Source organism: Limulus polyphemus, unplaced genomic scaffold (genome assembly GCF_000517525.1).
Source record: "Limulus polyphemus unplaced genomic scaffold, Limulus_polyphemus-2.1.2 Scaffold1569, whole genome shotgun sequence".
Lineage (NCBI taxonomy): Eukaryota > Metazoa > Arthropoda > Merostomata > Xiphosura > Limulidae > Limulus > Limulus polyphemus.
In genome coordinates, this window is record NW_013667179.1 from 215222 (window position 1) to 227514 (window position 12293).

The 12293-nt window shown below is 31.8% G+C and overlaps 1 protein-coding gene across 1 annotated transcript in view; it reads right to left on the minus strand.

Annotated features, from left to right (window-relative positions):
* LOC106464145 (cyclic AMP-responsive element-binding protein 3-like protein 3) overlaps positions 1 to 12293 on the minus strand; it is a 33388-nt gene that overhangs the window by 15503 nt on the left and 5592 nt on the right. The window contains exons 2-5 of the mRNA XM_013924256.2: positions 6446 to 6785; positions 3583 to 3916; positions 2406 to 2488; positions 1591 to 1662 (exon numbers count right to left, since the gene is read on the minus strand). Of these exons, the coding sequence (XP_013779710.1) occupies positions 1591 to 1662; positions 2406 to 2488; positions 3583 to 3916; positions 6446 to 6583 (627 nt within the window). The 5' untranslated portion in view covers positions 6584 to 6785. The remainder of the gene's footprint in view (positions 1 to 1590; positions 1663 to 2405; positions 2489 to 3582; positions 3917 to 6445; positions 6786 to 12293) is intronic.

Here is a 12293-nt window from a genome sequence, read left to right on the forward strand (position 1 = left end):
AAGAGCTTTTACAAGCTGTGCAAATTAAATATAAAAAAATTGATATTAATTTAGGAGCTTTTACAGGTTGTGCAAATTAAATATAAACAAAATTTTGATATTCATTTAGGAGCTTTTACAAGTTGTGCAAATTAAATATAAACAAATTTTGATATTAATTTAGGAGCTTTTACAGGTTGTGCAAATTAAATATAAAAGCTATAAGATGAGAAATTTTTATTCTTAGCATGAAAACCAACTTTCACTCGGAGTCAGTAAAGGTTTTGTAAATTTACAGAAATATCTTTAGTAAAAACACTTTTGTGTACAACACACGTGTAATGTTTACTAAAATCTTGCAAACTTGCACAAAAATACATTTAGTAAATTCAGATTTATAGTTTCGTGGTTACACGGTCGGTCAATTTTTCTGAAATGACAAAGTTAACCTAGGATTATTTAACTGAAGTAACTTTTTTTTTGGCATGTGTGTGTGTACACAAACAACTTCTGTGGATGCAAAGACAAAACAAACTAACCAAATGAGAAATATAAAGTATGTCAGCAAACATTCTGGTTATTCACTAATCATCGTGTGTCAGAATTATAATCTTAAAACATCTGTTAAATCATAAATAATATAAAACTTCTTTTATTGCACACAATTAATATGGTCATCCCTAATAATACAGTTGATGTTTTCTGATCTATTTAAAATAAATTAGTAAAATCATTTTATTTTTAGGGTTAAAGTAATTTCATATATTGTTTATTATAAGTTCAGCCTTGGATGTGGTACTCTAGTAATTATTTGTAAAAGGATGACGAACATTATTAAACATGTTGAGTTTTTAAACAAAGAATGATTGTAAGGCTTTCTTTGAAACGTCAATAATGGAAAAAGAGAATGATTTACTGTACCAAATTCAGATGAAAATGTCCAGATATTCAACATCAACAATTCCAAGTACCAATTTGTACACATTACATGCGTCACCACTGAAACAAGCTCAACTTTTCCCAAAGGGGGCATACAGAGGGAGTAGAAATATATAAGCTTCTAGTCATTGGACATATGCAACACTTATGGTACCTAGGTAAGGATTAGCACGTGTTTACGACCTTTCAACATTCAGCTAACGAATATGACATTTTAGATGCAAAACACCTGCATGCAAATTTAGAAAAATTATGTGAATAGACCAGATTAAAGATATATTCTAAACTAGTTATGGAAAGTTGAAATTTGTAACCGTTTCAGTTTTATACTGGGAATACTAAAGAGCTACAAATTGTGATTGAATGAGATTGTTAAATGTAAAGTCCCTGAGATACTACCTATTGTATACTGAAAGGAAGTACCGTTATTTTACTTCTGTCATGATAAATTGTTATTTTATACTTTTTCTTCAAACACGTACCCCCTTAAAAAGTATTTTTAAGTATCTGAAGTTATGTTGCAACTGCTTTTATAAAAGGGATAATTAGGGGTAAAAATTAGACACAAACACTATAACAGATGCTTCATCCCGTACATTCAATTACAGACGAGGTACAGAATAAAACTTCTTCAACCGATAATATGAATCAATGACAAGATTTTAATTTTACCTCAGAATTGAAGCTTTCAGATGACGACTGAAAGTAAGAGCTAGAAAAGCAGGTGGAGTCCATCACCTGTACCTAGATAATCAAACAAAAACAAGAAATTGAAATATTTCGTGAACTTCAAAATATATTGTATAATATATATATTAACTTCTACCAGAAAAGCTGCTAAGTTTATACAATAATTACAGTGAATGCTAATTAGTCTTAATTATCAATAACAAGCAAGTTACAAAAACTTCTATTACTACCCTGCCCTAGGTCATCAATTGGATTACTTTCACTGCTGGAGGTGCCTTAGGATCTTAGCATGCTGCAACATTAAAACATTTGGAAATCACATAATATAACTACAGTTCATTCTAAGAGCTTTCTTACAAGATGGTGATAAGAAATGTATTGCACTTTCATTACTTTCTTCATCAATACCTAGAGTATATGAGGATTCATCCTTATGACTGTTGAACTCGCTGTCAGTAAAGGCATTAGGCTGATTAATTCATGCAGTTCTCGAATTAATCCTAGTTCGAGGTTCTTTCATTTCAATACAGTCCTCAACTTCAGCCTATCAGGTCTTGTTATCTGTCTAGTAACTTTTTTAATAGTTCATTCTTAAACGTTGGCCTATAGCTTCGTGTTTTGTTCACACGTATCCCACAGCGAACTTTTAACTTTTCATCTAAAAGTTGAAAAATAACGCTTATTTTGCCACTGTTTTTTTTTAAAGGATTTTTGCCATTTAAAGAAAAGAAAGAAATAATTACATGTCCCATGACCAACTTGTGGTAAGGAAAATGTATAAGAAAAATTATTTTTACCTGATTTATACTATCATTACTTGTGGTATCCAGATGTATATTTTCTTGTGTTGCTTCTGAAGTTGTAACAATTATGTCTGCTCCTATATGAAATTATTAAAAAAAACATACAAAAATTGTTTATAAATTTTGATGATTTGGCCAATTTATCATCAAACAACTTAAGTCAACATTGTATATTTCTATAAATGAATTATACATAGCATTTTATTGTTAGTATAGAACCACAACTTTTGCTACAAAAACATCATTTAACATTGTATGTTCTAAATTTAGAAAAGTTTAGATAGAAAATATTGTACTTTAATGGAGACTTTTGTGGACTGCACTTTCCTCAAAAGTTTTGAATGATATTTTGAATTGCTGGCAGAGATCTTTATCAGCTAATGATGTTGATCAGAATTCCAGTCAAGAACAGTTTGTGTGTTAAGTATATCTTATTTTCTAGCTTTATGTTATATGGGAGCAAAACTTCAAAGCCTAAGAACAAAAACATAAAAATGTATACTATTATAATGCAACTTTGTAGAATGGACGGTAATTGCCTGTTGTAGAGACACAAGTGTCGAGGATGACGTTTCAAAAGTCTTCTACCTTTCATCTTCAGGTCTTTACAACAGGCAGTTACCATCCATTCTACAAAGTTTCATCATGAATACTCTGCCTAAGCAATCTATCAAAGAATGTATATAGTTACTTGTAACAATGGGATATTCCGATTCGGAACACTGCAACATGACCATCAAAATGTATATAGATAGAAATATACTTGGGAATTGTACTCACAACACTGCAATACAAGAATAGATACGTGTGGAGAAAAAGTATCAACTGAATGTCGCAAGCTCGGCAGAAACTTTTCAAGTATTTAAAACTTATTATAGTCCTAAATAAAATGGAACAGTTTCCTTTGTAGTTTTTCAATCATCTCTTAGAACAGTACTGAATGAAAAATGTGTTTCTGTCATTAATAAAACATCAATCACTTACTGACTCAATAGCAATAAATGTTTACATTTCTGGAAGATATTATTCTACCTGTAAATATGGTTTACAACAATGTAAGAGCTTAAACAAACTTGGACAGAGTTATGTTTGAAAAAGAAAACAAGCATCAATTATGGTTAACATATTTAAAACAATTATTAACGTCTACACATGCTGTAACACTGTTTACCTATTTCGATTGCCGCTGAACGATTTCCATCAATAATAACATCCGTAGAACTCTGGGTGATTTGAAAGTCATCAACCGAGTTTTCCATCTCTAAAGTGATAGGAGGTGGTGAATTAGTTTCTGACAGACCACTGAGTGAAGAATTGCTACTCAATGACTTGTTTTCATAATATAGACTTGGAAGAGAAAGGGAAGGAGACATCTCCTCGCTAAGAGCACCATCATCGCTACAAGACTGTGTGGTTGTTCTTGTTTCATGCCCTTTGCTTTGATTCAGTTCCTCACTATTTAAAAGTGAAGATAAAAATTCACTGGGATCCAGATCCCATGGATTCTGCAAATAAAATAAAAGTTTTAAATTATTACATTTGTTTAATATATCACGACATATTAATCTTCATGCTAGTTTAACTTTAGTAATGTGAAGAAATATTTCAATACGTATTAATATTAATGCAAATAAAGTTTTTGTCTAAACACTAAATTAGCCATTCAACTCAGCAATAGAAAAGAAACCCAGTAACTGGAGCACTTCTGGAAACTACAGCACTTTCAAAAATTAGAATTTCCTCTTGCTGAAAGCGTCGGGTTATTGGGTTTCTTTTATGATGCTAATTTTTTCTATTGGTTCTGCAGGCTTATGAATATCATGAGTGAGCCAATCAACTGATTTTATAACAGCAGTTACGTTTCTTATCACGTTTCTTATATTTGCAGGTGAAAGTTAATGAAAATGCAGAATAAACGACCAATAAATGAATTCTTTTCACATGGGGTTGGGTTGATGTGACTAACTTTGTAACCACAAAGTAACCATCAGTTTCCATACTACAATTTTTAATATGTTTTATGTATCTTAATGAAATTTGGAAAGCTTTTAGTAAACATCACAAGTCTTTTGTACACAAAAAGTCAGATTTTTAATTAAGTATTTCTACAAACGATTTGTCTGTGAATCAGTGTTGAATGTATCAAGTGAAAAGTGATTATGATTAAAAATATATTTCTTCCTTTGAAAATTTTCAAATTTTATTTTAATAACTTCTAAAAATCTCCTAAATAAATACATTTTTATTTCCAGTAAAACTTTATATTTAATCTGTTATTTTCTATTCCCGAATTCTACGTGGACTCAGTTCATCCGAGTGACCTTGTAACCACCATAAAAAATATGAAATAAATATAAATTTCCCCCCTATTTTTTCCTAGAACCACTGAAGATTGTAATAGAAAACTACAATTGTTTGTCTTAAATAACTTAAGACTCATAATAGTTTACATCCGTTTCTATATAACTTACAAGCTAGGAAAATACCAGTAAAAGTTTCTTACAATAAAAAAATCAAGAGAAACCATTGGGGTGTCTTGGTATAAGATTTCTAGAAAAAGGAAAGTTAGGTTAGTCTTTACTTCATAGGCAAATTATATATTTGACTGTTGTGAGATCAGATATGTGAGAAGTTTTGAAAGACAAATAAAAGTATCATCCACACACCTTTTGTAGAGTATCATAGGTCTGAAATTAATAGGAAAATTTTGGTGGAAAACAAAAAGGCTTTGGAAAATGTGGGACCTAAGGGTGAACCCACTGAATTTAGTGTGTTGAGAGGAAAGTTATAAGACAAATGTTGATGGTTTCGGTACTTTTCCCATTATACCTGTGCAATTGAAATTTTAATAATTTTTCTATTAAACCCCCACAATTTTAATAACTTTACAAAAAATATAATTATACATATATATAAATATGCATTTTGTTCATATCGTAAATGTCCATAATCAATGTCTAAAAACGTATAAGCATTATATTCATATAGTAAAAACTTACCATTTGCGGGGGTATAATGGAAAAGTACCAGTTTTCATAAGACTGAAAATTCTTGATAATAGTTTCTTTGGGAAGGGTTGACATTTAGTGTGAAAGTGTTAAGATTAATTGGATTAAAATAATAAGAACCAAAAATTTAGATACATTGTAAACATAAAAACAATCGCAAGAATGATGGGCAAGCTAGTTTTTAACAGATTAAACACTTTTTAAATTTGTAACACTTTCAGATTAAAAAGACTTGTTCTCATACGAAGACAAACTAGTACATTTTTTGCACTTGTGGGTTGTATACAACCACCTACGTTGGGAAGATTAAAAATTATCCTGTTATGTGTGCTCATGAACATTTAGGCACCTTCACAAAGTATCTGTGCACATCTGCCATTCATAATCAGACAGAACATATGTCACGATATGACTAAGAAAATTCTTAATTCAGGCCAATCCAACATAGAATTGTTAATTAAATAAACTCTTAATGAACAAATGTAATCTAGTCAATAATTACACTAACATCTTCTTTCAATTTAATCTTTCCTAATTGTTCAAATTTCATTTCACCATACACTGCTCACTTGTTTCTTTTAATTTTTTCTCCCTATTTTATGTGCATATATAATATATTTTTCAACTTTAATACCTTACAATAAACTTATAACTCGTTTTCACAGAAAAATACTTATATATTTTTGGAAGTTTGAGAGAAGAGGCTGAAATAAAATAAATTCTAACATGATTTGCAAAACATTTGATGTATGGCCAATGGACTATTATGGTTTTAAATAACTCAAAAAGCTAACCACAGATGATTGATAGACTGGACAGCTTGGAAAAAAAAAAGGGGGAAACTTAACACCACTTATTTATTTTGACAGTTTTTAAAAATAGCATCAACAAATGTTTACACATACCAGGAGGGTTGTAAAGCATTTTAGTTAAAAACAAAAAAAACTCTTATTTAGTTACATTTAAATGTTGAATCTGACTATATTAGCACTTCCCCTCATTTATCTCTACAATAAACTTACTTACCAATTGCAAGTCTGTGGAGGTTTCTTGGAAAATGTCAATATCATCTTCCACAAAGAAAGGAGCAGTATTTTCTTTTAAAATTGGATCATTTTTATCAAAGAGCATTTCTAAGATATCCAAACTTTCTCCCTGTGACATCGTGAATAGTTCAGATTGTATTTCAGTTTTAGAGTAGAATAGGAGAAAAGCTTTGTCTGTCCAACTAACTTTTCACACTGCTTACTAGTTCAGAGTATGTATGTATCACTTTCACAATATATCATTTTTAGTTTAAGTTCTTTATATCAGCTTACAGCAACTTCTACAAACTGGCATGTGGGCAGATTTTAATATTCAACACCTAAAAGAAAGAAAGAAAATCACTAAATTAAAAAAACAGTTTAAAATATTTAATAATCCAAGGAAACATGCTGCTAAGTAATCTATTATTGGGTACACAGAGTATAATATTAATGGTTACAACTGCCACAAAATAAATGAAATCTTACTAAACATTTGGAACCTAAAAATTAACAAATATTACAGTATACAGTCGTGTCTTTTTAACCTCCAGTTCAAACGTCTAAGGTTGAATTTTCGTATACAATTGTTTTATCTTTTCTATTTTTAATGTGAATTCAAAACCTAGCACAATCAGCTTAACACGAGAATTATGTTTCGAACATGTCACAATGCGAGATATCTGTAAGTGTTTAGTGGTAGATTTTCTTAACGACAATAACAATACTAACATTCTAACAGTAGGTGAGTACACAACATCATGTAAAATTGAAAATAATGTTTAGAACCATTATTTCTAAGTATCATGAAATTGATATCAATATAATTTTTGACTAATTTTACAAGTACCCTTCAGTCCAACAGTTGCTTGCATTCATACTGATCATCAATAGTGTAGAATCTAGAATATATCAGATAGAACATTGGTAAAGCATAAGTAGATGGTGTTCTTTAGCTCTTTTTTCCTGCTACAACTTTCAGTGCATTGATATCTTTGGTAGCTGTGGTGTTAATGCAGCTAGTGACGTTTTCTGTTAAAGTTCACCTACAGGTATTTCACTGTTCCTTATGGAGGTATGACACTGCCCACAAGGGGATAATGATTGTTTGTACTCATCAATATTTCTATTGTTAAGTGTGCAGAACGTAGCTGTGACTTGGCCAAGAATGATGACCATTCTTGTGTCATGTCAACATTTGTTCTCCCCTATAAGAAATGGTTGCATCTTGTAAGTGATTTGAGTTTTTCTAAAGCATCTGTTGTACATAAAATGTCATCAGCAATGGTTAACTCGTGGCATGTGGTTGGACTGTCAAGATGGGCTAGACCATGATCTAAAAGTTGAAGAGGACTGGTGACAGCGGTAATCCTTAAGGCAGGCCATAATGATAGTGATCCAGTCTCAATGCAAGCCTCCATGCTTCATGACGTACCTTTCGGTAGTTAATGCAACTACAACTCATCTTACACTGGTACCTATTCTGAATGATGAGTGGAGCAGTGGTTCAATCTGATAGGCAAGTCTTCTAGCTACAGCATTCTCTGTGATATTGCCAATGATGTTTAGTTGCATCACAATTCAATGGCCTTTAAGATGAAAATGTATACAGCTTTCAATGAAATCTATGGATGGTTTGTACATTGCAGTTGTGATTGTCCCACTGAGACCTGTCAATGTTCATGATGGATGTTCCTATTGTGCCCAACTGTGATGGCCATCCTAGCTTATGGATCAGCATAAAACCAATGAGAACGAATTCTTTAGGGTTTATAAGTTTAATCACTTGAAAGAGTATGATGTCTTAAAATTCAGAGAACTTCTAAAATGAGTATTTGTATCCCCCCCCCCCCCCCAACATTGCAGCAACATATGAAATTGGTGAAGTCTGATGCACTTTTTTTTGCATGAAACGTTTACCAGCTCAATGTTTAGGCCATGGTTGGTTTCCCTGTTCTTCCTCTCCTGCTGGTCGAGTGAAACCTCTTGCTCCCAGAAATTTCCATCTGTGCATTACATTTTAATTTATTAGTTTTGTAGGCAATACATTAACCACTCACTCTTCAAAACTCCTGTTCCTAGATATGTCCACCCCAACTAGGCAGTCAAGTAACAGAGGGCTAATAGCTTATTATAATAGGTCTGCCATTTTGGAGGAGAGAGATCACACTGACCAATAGAATTCAAAAACCCCCTCTGGTTCAGAAGCATCTCAAAACAGGACCTTACACCAATCAGTCCTGCTTACAACTGGTAACTGGTCATCTCTGTCTTGTTTCTACCTTCTAGTAGCAAAGTTATATCTCTGGAATCTTACCAATGAAATTTTATTTTATCAGGATTCAATTCACAACAATCTTAGTCATATTCTTTGGATTTGCCCTTATCCAGAATTATTGATAAGGAATAAAATTATCCTAAACTGGTGTAACTCAGTGATAAGTGGTAAAATGAATGATGGATTGGGCTTCACATTTATTTTTCAGTATTTTAAACAGCTTGTCTAAGAGAAATGTTCACAAGAATAAATTAGTAGCATCATTTTGCTGCATATGTATGGAATTCCTATATAAACATATTATTACTGTTCAAGTAAAAGATATTTACATAGTTATTACACTCATTTTTATAAAACTAATTCAAGAAGCATAAAGACTGATACATCACTGTTGCAGCCATCTTACACCATCCATTTTTATTACATATATTGAAGATATTAAATACTTTTTATGTCCTATGTCTGTCACTTTATGTATAAACACTGGGAAGGTGCATACACAGAATATATGCACAATTACTGAACGACAACAACAGTCACCACCTTGTTTAATATATTGCTAATAAAACAAATTTCTATCACCACAAAATGCATAACAAACTGAAGTAATTTCAAATTAGCTTTTATAAATCACCAACAAGATAATGTTTTTTTTCTTAATGAGCACGCAAGTATTTGCTTATCCATTCGAGGGCTTGTTTATTGTAATTTTTGTAGGAAGCGACCTGGTTAAAAGTTTAATTTTTATGTGATAGGAGAAACATTTACGACATAATCTGAATGGTTTCTGCATAACGAAAGTAAGATAAAACTAGACTTTAAAAATACATTCAAGAATAATCAAAAATATAAACTTCATTGATAAGAAATATATATTTTCTATATTATTTGTTAATATTTTGTTCCAGTTTCTTTTAAAATTAAGGTCCTGTTGAACAGAACAAAATAATAATGTAAGTATTATAACATGAAGCAATAGTTAAACTCTTGAATTTTTTTTTATTATTTTCATTTTTATTATTATTAATTGTAGGACTTACTAATCTATTTCAACTAATCAATTACTATTTTAATGAGATTTGGACAGTTGGAATAATCATAAGTAGTAATAATCATAAACACTTATTTCGAATAGTTGATTATATTACACGACACTTATCGATTTAATCCTAATTTTGCTTAATTATATTACACGACACTTATCGATTTAATCCTAATTTTGCTTAATTATATTACACGACACTTATCGATTTAATCCTAATTTTGCTTAACTGATTATTTTACATGACACTAATCAACGTAATCAATATTCATAGATAATAAATTAATCAAGTTAATTGCCTAATTAAATTGTAATTATCATGGTATAATTTTAGCAGCTCTTATAGTACAATTTGTTACATAGCTTTAATTATACACGTTGAAGGCAATGTATGCATTTAGGTTGTAATTTGGATCATTCATTTAATGTATAGAAACTCAATCAGTAGATAGGCTGAAGAACAGCTACATAAGGTCTATCTGCAGATAGGCATCACTAACTTAAGTTACAGACTAGAAGTGAAGGGAGCCGAGCTAGTCAATAATACCCACCACCAAATCTTGGATAATTCTTCTTAGACCAAATATAGGTTGTTGAATTTGAGCTCGCTCTTATTGTACACCCACTGCCCCAAATTGTGAAGTGCATTTTTGTAGTAAACCACAAACCCTTAGTTTTGCAGCCTGGGCATGCAAACCACTAGGCCATGTCAGATCATCCAAAGAACAGCATTTTAGCAAAATGGTAGATAAATCATTCAAAACCTCTACTCCGTTGCTAGTAGTAAAGAACGGTTGATGTTCTATCAACAATTTCACAAGACCATAAGGCAAGAATTTAAATCCCATGCTGAATCACTGACTGACTGTCAATAAATTACAACTGGATAACTTGATATATTCCAATGTAGGTCCTCCTTAAGTTTGCTTTTCAAAAAATACATATGACAACGTATCTTCTAATCACTAAGATTTCCATCTTCACTGAAACATTCTTAATAAAGTAATAATGTCTCCCACTGACTCTGCAACTATTCAAGACTTTACGTCACTAAACTGGGATATCATGCTAGTATTTCAGGTTTTTTGAAACATATTTTTTCAACAGTGGTGAAATTTTAAATTCTCCTCATCTTTTCAGAAGTCAATTACCCAAAAATTGTGTATATAACCCAAACTTGTATACATACTGTATTATGCAAAACTTTCTGCCTGTACACAAAAATTGGCACACATGGCCGACTGTGCATCCTTTTTTTTTTTGACAACCACGTCTTGGCTGCACGTAGAAGCAGTTCTCACACTCGACATAATACAACTTCTGTCAGTCAAAGTTTTTTGCTTTCTCTATCAGTTTTTCTCATATATCTGACAAAAGTTCCTCAGTTGAGTATTATGAAGAGCAGCCATAACCTAGTCAGATTTGTAAACAGGCCATCTGAACAGGAGTGAGCGAACAGCTTGTGCACACAATTTTTGTCTTGTCTGTGGCTACTAAATGGAAGACACATAATCAATGTATACAGTTTTAATTACTCACACATCATTTAAAAACTCTAACATGACCACTGTCTTCCTTTCCAATATTGGGGGTAAGCTGAACAGAAGATCGGCCTTCTGTCACCGCGCCTTTCTTTATAAAACACTATTACAAGAATAGAACAACTAAATCCACATACTTTATAGTCAAATTCTTTTCTAGCACAGTGACATAACCTTTAACCCTATGAGACCCAGGAGGGTCAAGTCAACATACCTGTTATATGGTTTGTTTCACAGAATTGCAAAACAAAACTACTTGAAGAAATAGCTTTAAGCTTCAGAATTACTTTCTAGAGAGTAAGTACATTCTTGGTTTCACCTGTAAACAATTCCTGGAACTTCTTGTCCTCGCTACAAAGTTAAACCATTTACTCTTTAATGACGTCATTTATGACCAGATAGATGGAATCGCCATGGGATTCCCGCTAGGTCCGACAATAGCCAATAGTTTGCTATGCTATTATGAATGCAAATGGCTAGAAAACTGCCCACGTGAATTCAAACCTGTCCTTTACAAGTGTTATATTGATGACAATTTCTTGCTGTTTCAACAATAAAGCCACGCTTCCAAGTTCCTTTGTTACCTTAATTCCCAGCACCCCAATATCAAGTTTACTCCCGGACTCTATCCTAGACGTTAGGATAACCAAAAGTAAACACTTTTCTACTTCTGTTTATCATAAAAAGAGCTTTTACTAGCCTCTACACCAATTTAATAGTTTTATCCCCAACTTTTCAAAGGTAATCTGGTTATATTATTGTTGAACAGCATTTTTAATATTTGTTCTAATTTTTTTTTACATGAAGAAGAAATTACCCTTCTACATGTAGTGACTGTAAGATCACATACATTGGTAAAATGAAATGCTACTTAAAAACTAGAGTCTGTGAACATTTAGGAGTATCTAACAGAACCAACCATCCACTACTTAAACCCAGCCACTCATCCATTTGTTCCCATTCTGAAACCACAATTCACAATATTTCA